This window comes from Bos mutus, chromosome 12, assembly GCF_027580195.1.
Source record: "Bos mutus isolate GX-2022 chromosome 12, NWIPB_WYAK_1.1, whole genome shotgun sequence".
Taxonomy (NCBI): Eukaryota; Metazoa; Chordata; class Mammalia; order Artiodactyla; family Bovidae; genus Bos; species Bos mutus.
Window position 1 is genome coordinate 78,362,066 of NC_091628.1, and position 22,913 is coordinate 78,384,978.

Below are 22,913 nucleotides of genomic sequence, written 5' to 3' on the forward strand. Positions count from 1 at the left end.
TTTTATGGTGTTATCATAAATACATCCATGCTGTATCACACATTCTATTAAGAAGCACTGTCAATCACCAGCTCTCTCTGCAGACTGGCACCCCACCTGATTGCCTCGCACTACATCAGGACCTTGACGGCACCAGAAGACCAGGCTCCTGTGGGCCTGGCCTGCCATGAGGGCCCGGCGGTTCACTGCACTCGGAACTCCACACTTTCTTTAAAGAGCGTATCCAAAACTCTCCATGGGCTTAATTTTTCCTTCCACGTTAAAAAATACAGCAAAAAGACCAAAACCTGAATAATAAAGTGAGAAATCAGGGAACTCTGTAACAATGGTGATTTTACATAAAAAAGTATTTGAAGGATTCACTATATCCTGAGACAATTCAGAAGGTAGTAAAATCTTCAAAATCTGTTACTAGAAGTTTCTAATCTTAAAATTACATTAAAATTGGACACTAAAGTCATGTTCTTGGAAAAAAAAAAAAAAGGTGTGATTTCAATGAAATGGTGTCAATGAAAGAGCACCTCTGAAAATTCTCTCCTCCATCAGGTTAAGAGAAAACTGACAAAAATTCTCAGAAGCAACTTTTTTAAAACTCAGTCATTTCCCAGAAAACACCACATGCAAGGTTGTCCTGGACAGGACTCCGCTCTCTCATGGACCAAGAAGCCTTTTCCCGGGGGTGTTTGTTGAGATAATTACAAGCAACTGTATAATTCTGTGGCTGCCTGAGATGGAGGACAACTGTTGGGACTAATTCAAAAGCTTAAAGGCAAATGAGATGCTCAGAGGGGCTCTGAAAGCTGTCATATTCCTGGATGTCAGCCACACATGTCGCGGGGCTGAACGCATCCTCACGGAAAACCCGGGCACTTACCCATGGCTGAGCCTGAGGCTCAGTGCGGCAGGAAGTTCTTTCGGAAATGAAAAACTTGTTGTACAACACCTTCTCTAATTAGTAGTCAGCCAGCAGCACGACCTTGGGGAGCCACCCTACCCCTCCTGAACGTCTCAACTTTCTGACTGGATTGAACCTGTGTATGTGGGCGCCCATATGTTTAGGTCAAAGTATGTGTGTGTGAGAGAACACGAATGTGGCTGTTCATGGATGGACTTGAGATGAACAAAGACGGCTCAGAAACTACAAATGTCTGCATGCATATTTGCACTTTTTCATCTGATTTCATCAGATACAGGAGTCAATTACTCAAAAATAGTTATGAATGATTAATAAGACCAGATCTCTGGTAGGCCTTTTACAGTAGTGAATTCTAAGGAAAGAAGATTTAGAAGCCACATACATACATACACACGCATGCACGCATACACATGTATTTGCTATAAGTGAGTAGAGGCCTCTTAATATTGTCTATGTGTGTTTATTTTACAGAAGAAAGATGAAAGAAGGATAGTAGCCAGAAAGATAATAATAATAAAATTAAACATACACAAGTTAATCACATAAAAGATGCGGAAATATATTCAAATAATTGCAAGCCTATAATAAACAGTATAAATTAAATTACTTCATATTGAATTTTTTATCTGTAGGTTTAATATATTATTTCTGTTCTAACCCCAAATTTTATTCATGAAAAATTAAGACCAACTTTAAGAAGCTTCAATATTCACCTTTATTATTTATAAAAAAAAATTAAGGTATCAGAGTGCATATGGTGTGCTGCGATCTTGGTTTTGCACATTTATTCACGTTGTTTACATTATTTCAACTGTAATAAACAAACCATAGGGTATCTTTACAATACCTGATACAGATTTAAGCTGTCTGGCACTTATACATGTATTTTGGTTCATTCTGATGCTCTGCACGTCAAGAGATACTAAGAATGATTGGCCTGAAAGAACTCCCAGATGAAGAGTGATTGAAGCAGTTATCTGCTCCAGCAATTGCCACGCATTTATTTGTGCCGGTTTTATTTTTTCCCCTTAATTGAATGTAAACGTTTGCCAAAAAAAAGAAAAAAAATCTGGAAATGAAGTTCTGTTACTTTTTAGTCCAATAAATAATTTAGCTACGCTTAATGTAGCTTTTTTAAGGCCTTCATACCATTCAAAAAAATTAAGTCAACCATGTTAAAACCCTGTTCATTTATAAAATAAAAAATAGAATTTTACAGGTTTGCAGTTAAAAGTTACTGTTCAAATCCTCTCATGCATGTAAGAGCTGCAACCCAACTGAAAGTCCTTGGTGCTGGCACCCAGGGCACAGCCCGCTGCCAGCAATGTGAGGCATTAAGAAAACACCATGATGTCAGAGGTCTAGATTTACATGTATTAAGCCACACGCCAGCAAATTCTCTGATAAATACACATCATTTTAATAATCAGTATTTGATAGCGGATGAAAACATGCATTAGACTAAAAATGCCACAGATTTGCTTTTATATCCATTCACTATAAAACCTTCTTTTTTAAAATGTAAAGTCTTGGTTCCTATCTTAGAATACACAATAATCAGGAGGATACATGATGGGGAGCCAGTTTTCAGTAAAAGACGCACAATGGGTCCATCCAAGCAGCTTCATCAGCTGTAATAAAACATGAAAATAATAAAACATACAAAAATACTATTAAAAAATAGATGTTCCAAGCTCAGAATTTAGGGTAAATTCCGTGTTAAATACGTAGCAATAATAAAGAAGTAGCAGGTAGAACTTTCCTTCCATCCAACCCACCATCAACCCACCCACCAACCTTCCTTCCTACCAACCAGTGTTCTTCATGACCAACTAGTCTACCAACTTTCCTACCAACCAACCTGAAAGTGAAAGTTGCTCAGTCATCTCCGACTCTTTGCAACCCCATGGACTATATAGTCCATGGACTTCTCCAGGCCAGAATACTGGAGTGGGCAGCCTTTCCCTTCTCCAGGGGATCTTCCCAATCCAGGGATCGAACCCAGGTCTCTCACATTGCAGGTGGATTCTTTACCATCTGAGCCACTAGGGAAGCCCAAGAATACTGGAGTGGGTAGCCTATCCCTTCTCCAGGGGATCTTCCTGACCCAGGAATAGAACCGGGGTCTCCTGCATTGCAGGTGGATTCTTTACCAACTGAGCTGCCAGGGAAGCCCACCAACCAACCTCCCTGGTGATTATCACCATCCAGGGAGACTTTCCTGCTTCCCTCCCGTCTTCTTCCCCATCAACATGACTTGACCTGCTCCTTTCTTCCTTCCCATCCTAGCTTCCCTGCTCTAGGTGTTAGGAAAAAGCATTCAGCAAAGTCACTTCCCACTTGCAAGAAACTTATGTTCTGTTCAGGAAAGTAAAAAGCTATTGAACAGATGAATAAATAAGTAAATAATTAAGAATATATCTGGTATATAGTAAAAATAAAATTTGCTGTTAATGCAGATTGGGAGGGGGTGGGTGTCAGTCACACAGACAGGGGAAGCAGAGGGCGGACGTGAGCGACATGAGAATGAGACGTGAGACATCGGTGAGCTGCGGCGGGGGAGAATGGCAGCAGCAGGACCCCCGGGCCTCACGAGCCACGGGGGATGTGGATAGTACTCTGAATGTGACGGAGCTTCAGCCCGAGGGTATGAAGCTGTCCTTTCCAGCTGCTGTGTGGAGAACAGACAGCCGGCGAGCGGACAGAGACAAGGTGTGCAATGTGCCCTGCTGAGTGAGTCTGGGTAGACGGCTGGCTTCACAAGTACAAGCGCTGGGTTTATAGAGTCCGTGACGGGACGATAGTACTAGCTGGTTCCAGGAAGAGCTCCCTCCACCTCCTCGAAGCTCTGCACACGTGAACTGAGATCTAACAGGGCTTCCCTGGTGGCTCAGAGGTACACAATCCGCCTGCCAACGCGGGAGACGAGGGACGGATTCCCGATCTGGGAGGACCCCACCTGCCTCGCAGCAGCTAAGCTGATGTGCGCCACAACCACCAGGCCTGTGCCCCAGAGCCTGGGAACTGCAACTGCTGAGGCCTGTGAGCCCTGGAGCCCCTGCTCTGCGACAAGAGACGCCACCACGATGAGAAGCCCGCTCAGCGCAACCACAGAGGAGCCCTCAATCACGGCAACTCAAGAACAGCCCACGCAGCAATGAAGATTCCCAAGGTAATAAAAACATTTTTTGATAAAACAAAAATTTCAAATGTTTTATAATCTGAACTGACTTGGTCAAGATACACAGAAGAGGTCCAAGAGAAAAGGTAAGCTATAGTTTACCAAAAACGGCCACAGGTGAGTTTTTACTGCCACCTGAAATATGAAGACCAGGCCCCTGGCCGCCTTGGCGTGACCAGCTCTCAACTGTCATCTACCTTTTTGGCATAAACTAATCATGTTGGTCCAAAGACAAGACTAGGCTGAAACAATTTCTTCAGAATTCACTAAGTTTCTACACTTGACATTTAACTTGTGCAGAAAGCTCAGGCACAGAACTTGCTTGCATATAAACACATGGTAAAATTAAAAATGGCCTATCCTTTTAAATGACAAAGCAAATGAAACAGACTCTAAAAGCTCAACCATTTTGGCTCTGAGCCAACATGTATTTAAAGAGAATTATTTGTTTCCTTCATAAAGGAAACCTATCTTCTAACTACACAATATTTGCAACACATTTTGCCTGTGTTGAAAACACTAGAGGCTAAATATAGGTTTTCTAGACAGGAGTGAAAAATGTTAAAAAAAAAAAAAAAAAAAAGTAAACAGCTTACTATCTTTCATGCATTTATAGTGTATTTCCCATCACGTTAATTAGACTAATAATTAAAAGTCACGATGAAGCTGGTGTTATCCTGTCACCACGAGGCTTCTGTCTTGCCACTAACGACACTGAAACGACACTCCACATTGCTGATTTAAGTACTGAGTACAAGTCACTTACTTGAATACAGTTTTTCCAGTTTTCTTTTGTTGGTTTTTCTTCTACAAGTTTGGTTGCAAATTTAAGGCCTCTCCCATACATTTTATTCACTAATGCATGTTTGTATGCAAATGTCAAAACCTAGGATATAAAACAAGATACAGCTTATCTACAAAATAGTTTACAATTTAAGCTATTGCTTTAATAATGAAAGAACTGAAGCATTAACAGAAGTGTAATTTTTCAAATGAACATATCACATCAAGCCAATTTTTGAAACTTTTTAAAAGAACAATTGGTGTCTTTAAAAGACCGGAGTATTGCAAAGAACAGATAATTGATTGGGGGAATAAAGCTATTATGATAAATCATTAGCAGTTACTTGTAACCATTTATTTTTTCCTGCCTCAGTAGACCATGTTTTGTCAAGACCCTTCACTATGACCCATCCATCTTGGGTGGCCCTGCATGGCATGGCTGATGGCTTCATTCAATGACACAAGCCCCTTCAGCACAAGGCTGTCATCCATGAAAGGGGTTTATATGCAATAGTCTCTACTTTTAGAATGTGGAGAATGTCCTCAAAGAAAGGAACCCACTCCCATTTATATGTACTCTAGAGTCAAGCAAAGGGTTCAACACCCGTTGCTACAAACACAGTAAACAGATAGGTAATAAAATGCAGAAGTGGCCCTGAATGACAGAAGCACTATGGCAAGAAGAGAATTACTGTAACAATTTTACCGTGACGCTCAAGTGTTTAGCCAGGTTCTTACTCATCTTTTCCCAGCAGCAAGTGCCGTGTCTGGCACACGGCAGACATGTGGTAGCTGCTGCAGTAACAGTGAGTATTGCTGACGCCCATCCGGGCTCTCAACACTCACTCCTGAGAGCCTGCGGGAGCCCACAGCCCACATCAGAAGCCAGCCACCCGCCTTGGCCCGCACGGTCAGCACTGCAGGGGCAGGCCTGGCTCAAGCTCCAGGCGCTGATTCCATATCTAAATTCTTAACCTCTGGGGCTGACTCCTTCAGTCTCCAGAACGCAACTGAGTTCCTTCTCTAACCACACTTCTGTCCTCAGGTGGAAAACCCTGGTGGACAGGAAGAATTTCCTCCTACTTCCATCCAGAGGTCGTTACTACTAATTACCATAGCTGTTCTTGAAAACAAGCATCTGTCTGCTTAAAACAAACAAACAAAAATCAACAACACACCCAAGAGTCTGTGCTGGGTAAGAAGCATTCCACTGACTTCATTTCCTTTATGTCCAGGAAAAAGACAGGCTGACCGCTCCTGCAGTCACATAATCTCTACCCTAAGAATTATGGCTGAGCGCCAGAAGGGATTTAAAATGCTTCTATAATGAAAATCCAAAAAGCTCATCCAGGTTGCTTTTTCTAAAACTAGGTTTTAAAAACTGGTCAGCTATAAATCGAGGTGGTATCTCCTCAGCAGTTAGAGCCTGGAGGGAAATAACACACACCGGAACTAACCAGAATACCCTCGCCTCCAACCCTGACAAGCGAGCATGTGGACAGGTGTGGGAGGCAGAAGACAGCTCCCAGGTGCCTCAGTTTGGGCTCCTACGTAAACAGCGTGACCCGAGCCTCCAGCTCCATATATACTCTCCAACTCTTTCCAAACTAGCGTGGCCACTGGTAACCATGCACACAGACAGAACAACGGTCAAGTGGTTTTCAAAGCCGGGAAGCCAGGGGGACACCTTGCTAGGACCATGGCTTCTTCAGAGCCCAGCTCAGCTTCCATCCATGTACTCTGTCCTCTCTGGTCCGCCTGCCGGGCCCAAGAGAGGCCTGGGACACATCCTCAAGAGCTGGGCCCAAACAAAAAGCAGAAAGGGTACCTTATTGTCAAAGAGATCGGTCCATTTAGTCGTCTCCCAGAAGGTCTCCGTCAGAGAGTCCAGGGTGCTCTCTCCTTCCTCCTCTCGCCCCTCTGAGTCGCTCGACACGGCACCATCTTGATCCTGGGCCTGGAGAAGGTGGTCAGCCAGGGCGCAGCCTTTCCGGCAGAGCGCATCTACCAGCGTCGACTTCTGCTTGTCCATGTCACTGCACACCAAGCCCAGAACAGTCCACAGGTCAGTAACACAGCATTAAGAACACAGCCTTATCTGAGATTAAACTCATGCACCTTTCGCCTGAGCTTTACAACACAGCAATATCGTACAGCCCTGGATAGATGTTTGCTGGTGTGACAACATAAGCCATGTATTCACACGCACGGATTACATGAGTGGGGTCGCTGTACTTGGTTGAAGCAGCCATAGGCAACAGAGGGGAGAGTGCTGGGTTCTAAATTCTGTTGGCTACAGAAGTCTTAGAACAGCATCTTCTAAGTGTTTAGGCTTCTCGTAAATATCACTTATTACATATTTCTGTAGTTGTGAACTTCTGTACATGCGCAGAAATGCAACGCTTACTCTGCATGTGCCACCAAGTGTTCTCAGTATTCTAACGTATTAACTCATCTATACTCAGAATAATTCTGTGAGTAAGCGACCACCAATGGCCCCCCATTTTCCACAGGAGGAAACTGAGGCACAAAGCAATCAGGCCATCTGTTCAAGGCCCCAGCCAGGAAGTGGCAGGGCCAGGACTCAGCTCCGCGGTTGGTCCCGCCACTGCTGCTCCCATCCCGAGGTCCCCTGCTTTCTAGGCAGGCGTCTCTGTTTTTGGATGTATTCCAAGTGCCCAGAATAATGCCTGGCACAGAATACTCAATAAACCATTGAAGAATGAAATGCAGTAACTGCCTACACTCTGGGGAACAGCGTGCGCTTCAGAAAGCTTGCTTACTTGAGGCACCCTGTCCAACTCGTGTGCAAACAAGGACCTAAGTGCTGAGATGACGACCAGAAGGCACTCAAACACAGGACGGACAGGCTGTCTAATGATAAGGAGGATTCTGAAGGATGCAGAGTGAGACGTGCCCCATATGAGATCCACAGGGACTACCAAGTCAACAGTTATCAGTACAATAGACAACTAAAACGGGAAGGGAAAAAACCCCAAACAACGCAGTAACCTGCTACAACCTAAGCTACCCACCTTGATACATTTGCAATGCAGATGAAATTATGCCGAAAAGTTGCCTAAGAGTTTATCAGCAAAGAGTTTCAAAGTTTTAAAAGAGCCCACTCTTACATCTTTTCATGGAGACGTTTCCGGGGACCTGACGTGCTTGGTCACTCTGGACTTGAGAACAGAAGGACGGATGGGCTTGGGGCAACTATGCAGCTTTTTGTTTAATGGGGTCCCCTCACCCCCAACCTTGTAGATGCTGGGCAGCATCTGGAACGTCTCAGGAGTATTTCACTTGTGCTCACAGTAACTCCAGGAGTCAGGCACAGGCACGGCGCCCACTCTGTGAAGAAGCAGGGCCGTGAAACAGGAAGGGGCAAGCATGGCGAGGTCTGGACATCTGGTCACCCATGGCATCCTGACTGACTGTGCCTGCTGCCCCAAGAAGGGCTGGAGGACGCAGAGGGTGGAGGCCAGGCTGGGGGGAGGCTGTGCCGGACAAGCCAGGCCTGGATTAGGTCACCTGTAAGATGCCCTGCTATTTCCACATTTTCTGATCCAACAGTTCAGATTCCATATATCTGGAATATTCTTTTCCTCCCCTCTTCCGAGAACTGACCTGCTCAGATTAAATACCTATCATTCCATGAGGTTTTTCCTTCCTTGAAAAAAAAAAGTCAGCTCTCCTTCCCATAAGCGTTCACAATTTAAAATACTTCTTCTCTCAGTCACATTCTATCTCACCATTTCAACTTCCATATTAGACAGTACATTTTCTAAGAGTAGAGACTGTCAGGTTCTTCTTCTTTTTTTAACATTCCTCTCAAGGGTGTCCCAAGCAGTGTTTGCTCAATAAACACCTCTGAATCAAATTTAGTTAGGGACTGATGAAGGTGGCAACAGATACATTTGAGGAAGCAACTTCAATCAGACACTTTAGTGGCCAGAGTAAATTGTAGTTTAAATGTAATTAAAACTTAGTATTAGATCACCTAAAAAAATTAGAATTTTTAAGATTACAAAATGGCTGTCTTACAATTGTTGACACAAGAGACTTAAGTGAAAAAGCAGTTTTGCATGGAAATGAGAAATTAATGCTCCTAGGAATCCCTTGTACATAACTGGCAGCTACACTGTCCACTATTATTATTTTTTTAAACACCCAAAACATTTTGTATTGGGATATAAGTCAATTCCACTATCATTAGTAACAAGAACATAGCAATGTTTCAAGAAGGCTCCGTGGAAGGATGCTGACAATGGCCAACCACCTATTTTGCAAACATTTTATTCTGCTTGAAAACTGCTGCTTGTAAGATTCATAAGACCTTTATCAGCAGTACGAATGATGTAATGCCAAGAGTTCCAGCAGTTTACCATCAAGCATTTTGTATTTAAAAAAAAATCCTGACTGCAGCAGGCGGAATCTCGAAAGGAAATGACCGTCCTTTCAGGCAGTCTGAACAGTTTCTGTTTATTAGTTTATAGCAACTCTAAGAGAAGGTGGGACTTTCTACCCTTGTCAGTTAAGGACCCTGGGGTTGGAAACAAACCCAGGCGACAGAGGAAGAAGTGATCCTGGACAATCCATCAGGAGATGAAGGCAGGAGCTCACGAAGGGTAGACCGTCACAGCAGCACGTGGAAACACTCCCACATGGAAGGAAACTAATAAACGCACAAATCTGGCTTCACTAGTTTTACATATCACACTAGGGTTTATTACGGCTAAACTATAATCCCCCTTCTCAAGTATTTCTGTCAACCAGTTTCATAAAACTGAGGTTGCTAGATAATAGTTTTAAGCTAATTTTCTTTTCATTTTATTAAGCGTTACAAGCTAAATTTGGAGTATGTCATGCTATATTATTCGTCAATAAAAGGTTGAAAAATTAGTTTTACAGGCTGCTATGTGCTTCTCCGTATGTCCAGTTCACACAAACCCCCAAATGGCTGGACTGTGTGATGACAGTCACTCTAATCTCTCCACCACGACAGCACCTGATGGTGGAGAAAGCCAATGACTTTGCTTTTTCTTAAACGACTAGAGAAAACTACCACCAAATATTTAAGGATGGAGTATCCCCAACCTGATAACTCCCAACGATAAGGATATAAACAAATACCAGAAAAGGAGGATATTTTCAATAACCAAAAAAAGTCACCAAGAAATGAGATGCAAGAAAGAGTATTTACTGGTTAGGTACTTTTTTATAATAGCTGCATCAGGCCTGGGGTCAGTCTTCATCGCAATATAAACTGCTAGGGCTGTTTGATCTATGTGAGAAATTACAGCATTTGCAGCTTCAACAATTTCGTTCAGTCTTTTCATTCGTTCCTGAGGAGGAAAGAGAAGAATAAATAAGAAAAAGGAAGTATCTCTGAGCAGCCGGACTCTGAGGAGTGACAACCGCGGTGGTGCAGGAGCAGGCGGGCTGCAGGCCAGGGCCGGGTGCCACCTCCCAGAGTGACCTTCATGACCACCAGCACCTCTAGAGAACCTGAGCGCAGACGGGAAAATACCTGCCCCTACACTCCCTGCCAGCAATGAACAGTAAGACTCAGCCAGAGACCAAGCTCATAGAGACGTAAGTGTTTTCTCCAAGGCAACCCCTTTCCCGGGTATCTTATCAAGACTTAAGAAATGTGATTGGCTATGTTACCCTGGTTGCACACCACACGCAAACAGGAGTAAGAAAAGCACTAGCTGATGAGTCTCACTTTGAGGACTGCAGTGTGGCGGCCCCAGGAATCTGCTCCCATCGGTACCTTCTGGCTCACGCTCAACCCTTCAGGACTCTGAGCTGATCAGGGCTATAAGCACCGTCTACAGCCACGGCTCCCATCAGGAGCCGGTCCAGTCAAGACAGCTGGGAGCTAGGACAATCGTTAAACACACAGGAGGATCACTCTGCTTCTGCTGCAGCTGCTCAGGCTTCCAGGAGGCCAGGACCACTGCCTTCTGCTTCCAGCTGTTTTCAGGTCAAGGTCAACAGAGCAATCCTTAGGGTTTCCTATCTCCTCTTTCTCCCATTGACCGAACAAGACCAGCTAAGAATATTCGTTCAACCAAATGATATAGTAATGGCCAAGTCCAGAGCTTTAGGAAAATAGCTCAACAGATCATTCAAGGTGAGGAAACATGTTTTCAGTCACCAGGAAGAGATGATCAGGACTGGATCTTTATTTCAAATGCAAACATTATATAATACTGCAAGCAAAGAAATACACTCATAGTAAAAAATAAGCATGCCCAACCTTTTCAGCATCCAACTGATGAAGTCGTGCAACGTACAAAGGAAGGTAATTAGGGTACGTTTCCTTCAATTCATTATAAATGTCACTAGAATCCAGCCTATGGAAATAAGAAAGAAACAGTCATTATTTAGTTCTTTTAGAAAGAAAAAGATCTGTCACTCCTATTTAATACTGTTTTGAAGCTCCAGTCAATATCCTAATGCATCGATCTGAAATATAATTATTAACAAAGATTTACAGGTAGTATAAATCCATGTCTCTAGAAAACCAAAAGAATAAAACTGAAAATTATTTCAATTATGAGTTCAATAAGATGGCTGGATAAAAATAAGCATCAACAGCTTTCCTACATACCAGCTACAACTCAATTTATTAAAAGGAAGCAGGAAAAATTCAGAAAGAGTTAAGATGAAAAGATCTAGAAAGGTCTAAGATCTACAAAGAAGGAAAATTTACACTTTCTTGAAAAATCTGAAGTCTTGAATGAGTACAGAGACAAATGTTGCATGTTCCTGGCTAGGGAAGCTGAGTAAACTATATTCTTGCTGATTATATGTTGGGAGGAACAGCAGCTGAGGTTGGGGTTTGCCACACTGGGTGTGATGTCACTGCTTCCCAGAGCGGGCAGGGCCTCGGGGTCTCAGCGGTGCCCGGCCGGGCAGACCCTCCGCTTCAAAAGCAGAGGCTGAGCAGGAGGGAGTCCCTGCCTCTCAACCAAATTCACCCAGGACTTGGCCTCAGCAAATGCTGTTCCTCCATTGTCTGCGTGTTCCCGGGATCATTTCCAGATGCCTGAAAAGGTGGTTTTAAATTTGCTCATAACCAAACTGTAACTGGAAAACCAGGATCCGCCCACCTGCTACGTGTATAAACACAGAGACAGGTAACAACGGGACACTGATGATCTCCGCAGAGTGGGCAAACGGTGACAGGTTTTCTTTGCACCTTCCAATAAAGTTCCCTTCCAAGAGCAAATGAGGATAGGATTAAAATAAAAACTCTCATTACAAAGGGGAATTCAAAAATAAACAGAATTACAGGAAAAATTTAGAAGCACCTGCAATCCTATTCACTGTTGACATTTCTGAATACAGTCTTTGCATATTTACTAAGGGCTGTTGCAGCTGGGAAAAGAGAAGTAAACACTTGGAAGATTCAAAGCCATTTAGAACTTACTTTGTCATCCACTGAATTTTAAGATCTCGTAATGCTTCGGTGAACTCTTCTTTCAGATCTTTCTCTTTTTCCGAGTCTTTTTCCTTGTCCTTGCTGCCGTTCTTAGTCTTTGTTGGAGGAGATATCAGGTAATAATGAACAGGGATTACATCCTGCGGAGAGAGTCTTAAATTAACACGCGTGATTATTTTGCATACTTAGAAATCTTCACTAGCTGAACAGCACGTTAACACGGGCTGCCCCTGAGCGGTACTACATTGCACTTTGGATTCTAAGGGCCACAATGCATCTCAAGTTCCAATCTGTGATCAAAGTCATTTTCTCCCAAACTTTAGGGAGATGATGCTTCTACTATCTCCTTTAAAACAAAGGAAATAAGGACAAATTTTTCCCCATGTATGTGTATTTGGTATTCTTGGTTTTCTGTGAAAGATTAACTACAAAAAAGTACTGAGCGATCCACATTTTATTTCTGAGGAGGGAAATTAATTAGAATTGAAAAAAGGAAAGATCCTCTTTTCTAAGTAAATTTAAAGAGAAATTTCTTTCTTTATTCAACTGAGACCCCAAGACGTGCAAGGTAATTGCTCTAAAACAAAGCAGACAAGGGCCTTCAGCGCTGCGGGAAGACAGCCAACAAATGGGGTAACGGGTGAGTAAATAAACAACTTGGGTAACGACACAGAGTATCAGGAGAACAGACCAGGGTGAGGGCACGGTGTGACAGCTGGGTAAGGGGGGCTGGTGGTGAGCCTGTGTAGACAAAGTTGTTAACAGAGACAGTCTAAGGAGCTGATGTCTGAGCTCATGGAGCCTCAGTGACCTAAATGAGAGAACTGCAATGAACCTAAAGAACCAAAACGAGGCGGGGAAGGAGCACTTGCAGGGACAAGACGAGCAAGGGCAGAAACTTGAGCGGGGGCGGCAAGCGCAGGGCGAGCTGCTGAGACTCGGGCGGTGGCACAGGGAGCCGAGCTGACAGGACACGGTTAGAGAGGACGGGGGTTATTCTGAGCCCAACAGGAGGAGCCGGGCGCAAGGCAGTGGCATGATCAAAGATCTGTGCTCTTGGCTGACTAACACTGGATCCTGGATGGATGAACCATTCTGGTTGGCGCTTAAGAACTCTTTGATACGATATTTGGAGACTGGATGACAGAGGGCAAAAGTGGAGAGAGAGCGGAACGAGTTGGCAAGAAGCCCGGGTTTCCTGACACAGCTTGGAAAGGAAGAACGGCTGAGAGAAGAAATGAACAGACCGGGGATGCCCCGTGAGTGCAGGGCCGATGGTGTCTGCTGGGGTGCTTAAGATGAGGGGCTGGACGAGACCAGCAGGGGTAGAGAGAGGGAAGAGAGTGGGCCCTGGTGTGGGCCACAGCGCTCCATCGCGGGGGGACCGTCTGAGGCCACCTGAGAGGTGGCATCAGACGGGAGAGGGAACTGTCAACCTGGCTGCACAGTGGCCATGGGCACTGACGGGGGAGTGCCTGCAGGGGAGGAGGGCAGGGGGTCGGCAGTGAAGGCCGAGTGAGAGGGAGTCGAGGAGAGAAGGGGAAGTAAACAGGTACAGATGGTTCTGAGAAGTTCTGCTTTGACGAGAGCCCATGTAACTACCTCGATCTGCATCTATTTCATCAACGTGTACATCTGCTCTTGAGAAAAGTTAACGCGGTGTCTGGGCAATGACAGCCCATGTTATACTTGCTGTTTTTGACCCAATAACTAAGCGGCCCTAATTACATCATTATTAAGACAACTTCTAAAATTCTATCTTCAGGTTTATAGTAAAAGTGGTGCTATGCTAAAATCTTGTATGTGTTTTCATTAACGGAGCTGCTGCAATTGAAACAAATGGCACTTCTGATGTTTTTAAGGCCCCAATCACGTAATTTCAGGAAAAAACTCTGCACGGGTTGAGCCACAAAACAGTACTGGCTTCATCTTTGCTAAAACAGGCTTCTGAGGTGTGAATGCTACATAAAATACGTCCATTCTGACAGCTTCCACAATTAAACTTTACCTGGGGGTACTGTAACAGGAAGCACGGGAGCCACTGGGTAGCAGTGCTAAGAAAACAACAACTGCTGTTTCAGGAGGACTCACTCCAAGCGCAGAAACCCACGGACGGGGAGCAATCTAAGAAATCCACTCTTGGCCATTCTGGCGCCACACAACCTCTGAGGTCAGGGGGCCAGAGCCCGTGGACAAAGGCCTCCAGAGACATGTGAGCCCGGGGAGAGGAGAGGGTCCCTGCCACCACCCTGCTCACCCTTCCAGGTTCACTGTCCTGGGTGGGCGCTGGCCTGCGCTGGAGCCAGGTCAGAAGTGCTGGCACCCTAGAGTCAATGATTCGTCACCAAGTTCTTAAAGGGACAGACACTGTGTGTCATCTGTGTAGCAGAGGCCGCACACCTAAGACTTCGAGGGGGAAGTGACTCCAACCTCTGCCCCACTCCCTTGGAGTCACGCTCCTGTGCGGTGCTGGACTTGCCCAGAGGAGGGCACCGGGCAACCAGCACTCCCTCTGACCGAATGTGCGTCCCCCTGGGGAGCCCGCCTCCTCGCCTGAGCAGGGAGAGGGACAAACTTCAGGAGGGGAAGCCTCTCTGTTGTGAGGCAATGCCTCCTCTGAGGCCCACAGGTAAGGCATTGGCTAAGATGTTTTAGTAAAGAGAGAAAACAGTTGAATTTAAAATGAACAATCCATTAAACAGAACTGATGATTAACAATGAACTCTAACAAAGATCTATATATAGATAGAGAAAAACCATATATAATAGCAACCATAAACTACACTGAAAATGCAAGAGACGGGGGAAGTTAATGATGAAGGATCTTGATTAGGTAATCAGCATTATATACATTAAATATATAACAAATTAGTAATTATAAATGTTAACACTGTCCTATAACAAAAGTTCAAGACAAGCACTACTTTTTATTATTAAATATTATGGACATGGCAGTTTTAATCCCCAACCAAAAAAAAAAAGTTATTTTTTATTTATTTTATCATGGTCATCTGTTCTTTTTGTCAAAACATATTTTTACAACTCAACTTCTAAAGGGCTTAGTATAGGGTCAATTTAACAGAAATAATTTTATACCATTAAATCAAAAGAAATCTTGATTATGATTTAAAAAGACAGTCAAAAAAGACTGTTCAGAGCAGAAATGCTAGAAGTTTCTCTACAGCAGACAATAGTAAGCCTTTTTTTAAAGAAAAACAATCACTCCAGCTATTCACAAAGAATTTCAGCAGTGTTTGAATTTATCAACAGTTAGAAAATCAAACCTATCTGCCAAATCAGTAACTATTCTTTGGACAATAAAACACACCACCATTTAAATTCTGGTTCAAAACATAATACCTTTATCTCTTAAATTACTTAAAAAATATAAATTCAAAATTTTAATATCTTCACACAAAGTACAATAGCTATTTTAAAAACTAATATCATATTTGAGTGCTATTTATGATGTTAACTATATTCTTTCACATTACAATGAACTTAAAAATGGGTAGCATACATTTTCAAATCAAAAGTCACCGAGACCCAGAGGACAAATCCACTGAAGATTATGTACAAAAAGTTGGTATTTTGTTCAGGTGATAAATTATATATATATAAAATTTTATAATATATAATTAAAATATAAACTATATATTTATATAAAATATATAATATGAAATTATAATTTATATAAATTTATATTATGTAATTATATTATATATATAATTTTATCATTGTAATGCAATTAGAAAACTATAAAAATGATTATTTTTAAAATAAGAGTGTCCCATGCACTTGCACTGAAGACGTGGGAGAAATGGAGGCGGTGACTCCAACTATCAGCTCTAGAAGCTTCCTAACCACAGGAATAAGGTTTCTATTCATATGATAGTTTCTTATCTCAAGTAATCTAATACTAACAAAATTCACCAAAACTCCCGAAGACCAACCAGACTACACAACAGGAAGAAAACACCCGCTCTGCCTTTGAGACGTGCACCGTCTTTTGAGTAGGCAGAGAATGCCCGCCCTCATTCTCTGAAGCAGTGGCTTTCAGGATTCAGGATGTTTTCAAAATGAATCAAAGATCAGCTACACACAAAATGAAATTACAGTTTTGTGAGCCTGATGAACTGACACTTTGTTTCCTTCTGTTTTTGTTTTAACGCTGGTTAAGTTCCACTGGATGAATCGGCAGGGCCTTCCAATGGGTCAAGATGCTCAGCTGAGGAATGTGGTCTTCAGAGAAGACAATGTTCCTTTATCCCCCTGTGGTGCATTTTGTTTGAACAGTCTTTACCGTCACATAGTAATACAGAATTTCAGAAGTCATTTTAATAAAGACAATTGATCTTTTATAAAATGGTGAACCCCATTTTCAGATCACTATGAATTTTCTAGATCACTAGAAACAGCATTATCTTTTGTTTCTATCTCAAAGCACTAACTCTCACCCTGCAGTACTTACTGCCTGAGCCATACATCTCTACAACAATGCATGATGTCAGCAGGTCCTCTTCTCTAAAGTAGACTTGAAGGAGAGTTTTTCAAGTTAAATTTCGCTCCAGCAGCCAGTCAGAGACTGTCTTAAAAAGCAGCAGGGGAGCAGGTCAGGTCACTTACTAGTTATGGTCTTAAGGTCTGCTCGTGCTCAGTGTAAGTTTTAATTTGGGGCCAACAGTTCTTAACTCCTGTTCCTGCTACACCTGCTGCTCTTTTTGTCTCTGCCTTTCTAGAACTAAGAAGACGCAAGGGCAGGAAATACACTTCACTTTAAATATTTTAATAATATTTTATTAATCAAATCATCCCACTTAAGAAATGTCTTTAGACTTTAAAAATAACTTTGTCATATATAGCTAAAAAAAAAAAAACACAACACATTCATCTCTCTATATGATTTTAGAAATTCAAAAGTTCAAGTATTATTCCTTGGTTACGTAGAGTACGAAATGAATAGTATTAGAATTTTCTCTATACACAAATAAACCAGGGGTCTTCAAGAAATTTATGGCAGGAAACAACATTTCAGAGAGCAGTATGTCAACACTGATAAGCTAAAAGCATTATACTGCAGAACTCAAAGAAAGGAAACTAAGGGAGAGATTTTTTTAAAAAGATAATAGTGACAGAAAAAGAAGTTTAACTAATATGCAAATAAGGCTTTAAGACATCTTTGTAAAGAACTGACAATCAGTACCTTTTTAAATTTTCCTTGTCGTTTTGCGGCAGACTGCCCCTGGGAGTTAGAAGGACATTCTGTAAGAAAACATGCAAAATCTACACAGGATGGTGACACCACCTCTGCCTAATTCTCGTCCAGCTTCCGTTCTACCTGGATGTGTCTTAGAAGGGTCAGGTCTGTCACCAAAATGGCAGGCTTTTAAAGAAAGCAATCCCGCCACTTGAATTGTGTTTTTTGGGAATAAAAGTGCACTCAAAAATGTTATTCCTAAGGGTCAATGTATTGCAACAATTTGTAAAGCAAAATCCCATCAGTTATCACAACAGTTTTGAAGACGTTAAAAGTTAGCTGACGGTTCAGAGCCGGATTTTCAAGGACATCACAGCAAGCACACACGTCCAGGCGCTAGGACAGCATCATTCGAGGTGACTGGGAGCATCAGGGAGGAGCAACACGGACCACAGTTACCTTCGCCACCGCCCAAAGTTTAAGAAACGCAGGCCCAGACTGAGGTCAGATGAAATAAACAATGTGCTGCGAATGACAATTAACTCTATGGCTTTAGGATTCCTCAAGAAAATCTACCCTGTAAGTAATAACTACAGCCAATCCCGTCTGCTTACAATTTAATTTCACAATGGCCTCTTAAAGAATACAGCCAGGAAGCAGAGCTCTGAGTGGCTAAAAGCGAACTTCCACGATCACAATACTCTTCTGCCTTACTCATTACAGGCAGCGGACACTTCAGAAGAGTTGTCTGGATGAGAAGCCTCGCTGGTGAGGCCCCAGAGCAGAGGCAGCAATGTTTCCCTTACCGGAAAATGAAATCTCCCTAAAAAAGACTACTAGGACTTCTCAAAATCAGTGCATCTATGAATTCCAGAAACTACGGATTCACTGCACATTACACTGAATGTTTATAACTTACACTAAAGTACACATAAGCAAATAGTATGAACTGAAGTAAGACTCAAGGAATGTTAGGGAAAACAACTCCTAAGGACAAAAGTCACAACTGATGACACTTCTCTGTTAGCAAATAAACCATCTTTGGTTCAACAGTGGTTAAAAAATCAATGAGCATACTTGTTAAGATGTTTGAGATCTATTCATTTTGATAACAGCACTCATAAATTCCAGAATTAAGTGGTAGATTTACTTTGTAAGAACTAAAGCTGAAGAGAAATGTAAAATTGTTAAGAACGACAACTTTTATTGGCATGGAGATGAAATGACTTTAGGACAAAAGGAAATATACCCACATAATAAACACTGTTCTCACAATAAATCTGTAATGAAAACAGATGGAAAGCAAAACAGATACCATCAAACCCAACATTTACCTCTAAAATATAACAACCAGATATGTTTTTAACAAGAGGCGCAATTTTGAAACTACAACACCAAAAGAAGAATCTTGCAGTTATCTCTACAATTACACAAAATTCCCATAAGAGAAAGATCTGTGCAAGTGAAAATTACTGCTTATTAGCAATAATTGTTCTGACTGGTTTTTAGAAGTCACCCAAGAAGATCTGATTTTTTTCCCTGTATCCACAATACTACATTCTTAAAACTCAATAAATTCTCTAATTTTAAACATCCCATTCACTTAAGACAAGTTTAATCTGGATCTATGTATTTCATGGGAAGTTCAAGTACAGTAACCGTGCAAGAGAGGACAGGTTCAAGGCCCAAGAACTTAGACTTGGGAAAAAAGAATACTAAATATATAAAAATACAACCAAACATTAATTAACCTTTACTAATAACTTGGGAAAAAAACTATTAAATTTCATTTTCCAGAGAGATCTTCTCTTTTACTGTAATGTGGAATTAATTTCCATTTTTAAAGAAAAGGAAATTTTAGAACAGGCAATTTCAATTTAAAAAAAAAACAAAAAAACTACTTACAGCTTTCTTCCCAAGTTCAGTCTTTGACAACGTTAAGGATCCTGTGAGGTAGCACCCAGGCCCGGCCCCTTTAGGTACTCTAATCGGAAGATTCAAAAGAGGAGAAGAGGAACAAAAGAGAGAGTTTCACAAGGGGAATTAGGGGGAAACATCACAACAACTGCATCCTGAAACGATCCCCTTGGCTAAGATTTCAAAAGCCAAAGGGAGAAATAACTTATCTCTAAAGGGGCATGACAACGCAGTCTAAGTGTAGCCTCAGGCAATAAACTAGCACTTTAAAGACCACAGAGAATCAGACAGACACTGAAAGCAAGTCATGTTATCACTTACTTGTCATCGGGTAAGGAAGTGACAAAGAACGGCTGGTTGTATTTGGGGGGTAACGTCAAGTTACTTGATTTCTTCTTTCCTAGAAGTGCAAGGCTATGATTCTCATGGATATCTAAGCTCAGGGTATTAGACAACCTATGAGAAACAATGAATGGGAGATCTTTCAGACGTTCCAGATCACTGATTTGCTCGTGACGGATCTGCAGTCGAATTGTGTAATCTCCTTTCTCCAGTTTCAAGGAATACTGCAAAAGAAAAGTATTTGGGAAGAGTGAAGTTGAGCCACATGAACGAAAGCCATCACCTAGGGGACTGACAGTAGACGCCCCCTTACACAGCGCTCAGTGTGCGACGCACAGGGCACGTTACGACGCACCCATTTACACGGGCAAAACATCCCGACTGTGCAGGTGAGCAAGGGTGAGGGCCAGAGTCGTCACGTGACCTGGCCGGGTCACGTGCAGAGTAGAGAATCAGGGAGCTGAAGGCGGCTCTGGCTCTGGAGCCCTGTGCCTCCTACAACAACAGGCTACTCCTACGCTCTCAGCTGACTCCGTCTCCACTCAAAGGCAATGACCTCCCTGTTCATGGGTCTTCATAGGCACGTATAAAACAACACGAGAATGAGCGAAACTGAGGTGCTGTGTAATATCGCAGACAGACACAGACGCTTGTTTCCATACACACGACTGGTAACCTCTGGATTACATCCAACACGCCACCCCGCTTACTGCAGACAGCAGAAACGGGAGCCCGTGGACATGAAGGAATATGCATCTACTCAGCACTGTGCTCCATCCAGTCAAGCTGCTCAAGAGGATGGAACACTGTCCTCTCTGTACCAACAGGTTCTTCTGAGACTAAAGCAACCGCAGGAGCGGCTGCAATAGTAACCCGTCCGCACTCGGGACACGTGCCTGGCCTCGCCGTGATGAGAATGGAAACCATTCCTTAAGTGACTGAAACCCTACAGAGGTTATTTTTACTATTTAGCACTGAATTATTAATGTTACAGGAAGTATGTAATTTCTTGGTCATAACATTTCAATCAGGGATAAAATTCTTATAAATGCTAGGATTAAGAGACTGTTTTCCTTCCAAACGACAGTGCCAGGCACAGCACCTGGCGGACAGTCAGTGATCAGTACTCAGCCCGCCGACAAGGAACACATCTCAGAGTTCTAATAACCTGAGGACAGGTGCTCAGATCCAGTTCAGACCTGGGACCACTTTTCAGTGCTCATGTATCCTGATGGTTTGCTCTCAGCATTCAGATGGCAGTGAGCACAGGGTCGGAAGGAGAATAATGAAAGGCTCTGCCAGCCAGTGTCCGTGAGCGTCCTTCTGGGCCCCTCTTGACCCAAAGCCAGACGGAGCCCAAAGGTGCAGCTGTGCAGCTGCAGCAGACAGAGGAGCTGCCAGCCTCGTGTCAAGCACTGAACACGCATCACAAAGCAGGGACGTCACCAGAGCAAGAATCCGGGCTTCACTGGCTCAGGAAACGGCTTCTGTGAATTCTAAAAATCACTGCCCACTTCCTACCTGATGAGGATACGCGTCGCCGGAGCCCATCTGTCTCTTGTTCTGGTCAAATATGATCCAGAGCTGACTGTCGAATTCTGACTCATACAATAACTCACAGAGCAGCGGGCAGCTGGGGGTCACTTCCCCGCTTTTGGGCTGTAAAAAAAAAAAAAAAAAGAATGATTACTTGAAATGGTTTATACGATTTCTAACAGATCTGTAATACTGTTATCGATGAAACTTACATTAAAAGTATCAAACACATTTTATTGAGGTAACCAATCTTAAAAATGCAGAACACTCAGTATTTAGGGACTAAAAAAACGTATTTCTCCTTTACAAGGTTTAAAAAACACAAACCTAGGTAACTGCATTCATTTATAAAGCAATATGTATTCTTTAGGATGCTTAATTCATTGGTTTTTAATAAAACAAATATATTTATAAGGTTGAAATTAGACAATCCACCAGTATCAAACCTCTCCCCAGCGGTAGCTCATATTATGCTTCAATAAGAGTTTTACTAAAATCTTACTGATTCTCCATAAACTTCGATCTGACATTTATGCTCATCTCAACTACCTTTACCACCCATTCAACCAAGGAGCCATTCTGACATCTCACTGTGTCAACACAGAGAGCAAAGAGGCCCAGTTTCCTAATCAGAAGGCAGGTGGCTTCGACAAGACACTGAACCAGAGGACAGGCACCGGAGGACAGATGTCAGTGACGACAACTAAGACTCAAAGGTCAGGTCGCCACGAAGTAAGAAGTTGTGACTTCAGATCTGAATGGTGCTTACATCATTTATATCATAATTTCCCAAAGAATAATTCTAAACTAGCCAGTGTTATTTATTTGATTCTATTTCATATATATGTATGTATACACACACACCCCCATTGAACACACTGTCCTTCCCTTTTTTATGATTTATAAAAACACAGAAATTTGTTGCAAGGGTATACCTGATCACACAAACACTTACTTGATGAAAGTTGTAAGTCAGGATCATCTCATAAAGTTGACGATTATTTGGCAAAACATCTCTCGATCCTAAAGGTTTTGTTTTTGCACTCAGTGGGCTGTAATCAGACAATTGCATAAGAGTCAAAGGTTCATTTCAATGAGAAAAAACTATAAGCAGCGAAAACTATGGCAAATCACAATAACTGATAAATGAGCATTCCTGGACACTATCCTTCCCAGTGTATTTTATAACACTTTAATCATTAACTTACATAATTCTTTATTGACCAAACCACAGAAACACACAAAGTTAAAACTCTGCAGCATTAAAAAGGTAACACCCTTTTCATGATAAAAACATTTTCAACTACCAACTAAGAGTCCTAATGTAATCAGATCCTGGTACTAGCGTGATGATCCTTAATGGGGCTGAAGGACAGGTCTGAACGCAGACAGTCCTGCCCTCGTCACAGGGTGGGTCCTGTCAGGTGCCCCCGAGGGCTCCAGGTGCATGTCACGTAAGGTCTCCCCAGAGACCTGTCCAGTTTTCTAGGCTGGAAAGTCATGCAGTGAATTTTCATCTCCAGCCTTCATGTGACTTAAGGAAAAAAAAGACCCTTTCCAAGGAGCGCAGAGGGCCCTCCCACCCCCT

At 42.6% G+C, this 22,913-nt stretch overlaps 1 protein-coding gene across 5 annotated transcripts in view; it reads right to left on the reverse strand.

Moving 5' to 3' along the window:
* Positions 1–1,607: 1,607 nt before the first annotated feature.
* TPP2 (tripeptidyl peptidase 2) overlaps positions 1,608–22,913 on the reverse strand; it is a 58,276-nt gene continuing 36,970 nt past the window's right edge. For 2 of the 5 annotated variants that reach the window (XM_070380767.1, XM_070380765.1), the window contains 11 exons: positions 22,281–22,377; positions 21,311–21,448; positions 19,769–20,013; positions 19,436–19,514; positions 17,537–17,575; positions 12,322–12,473; positions 11,146–11,242; positions 10,095–10,225; positions 6,709–6,916; positions 4,864–4,983; positions 1,608–2,547 (listed from right to left, as the gene is read on the reverse strand). In XM_070380767.1, coding sequence (XP_070236868.1) covers positions 2,458–2,547; positions 4,864–4,983; positions 6,709–6,916; positions 10,095–10,225; positions 11,146–11,242; positions 12,322–12,473; positions 17,537–17,575; positions 19,436–19,514; positions 19,769–20,013; positions 21,311–21,448; positions 22,281–22,377 — 1,396 coding nt within the window. In that variant the 3' untranslated portion in view covers positions 1,608–2,457. Of the gene's footprint in view, positions 2,548–4,863; positions 4,984–6,708; positions 6,917–10,083; positions 10,226–11,145; positions 11,243–12,321; positions 12,474–17,536; positions 17,576–19,435; positions 19,515–19,768; positions 20,014–21,310; positions 21,449–22,280; positions 22,378–22,913 lie in introns of those variants that run through there. The other 3 variants (XM_070380768.1, XM_070380766.1, XM_070380769.1) reach the window with 2 other exon arrangements.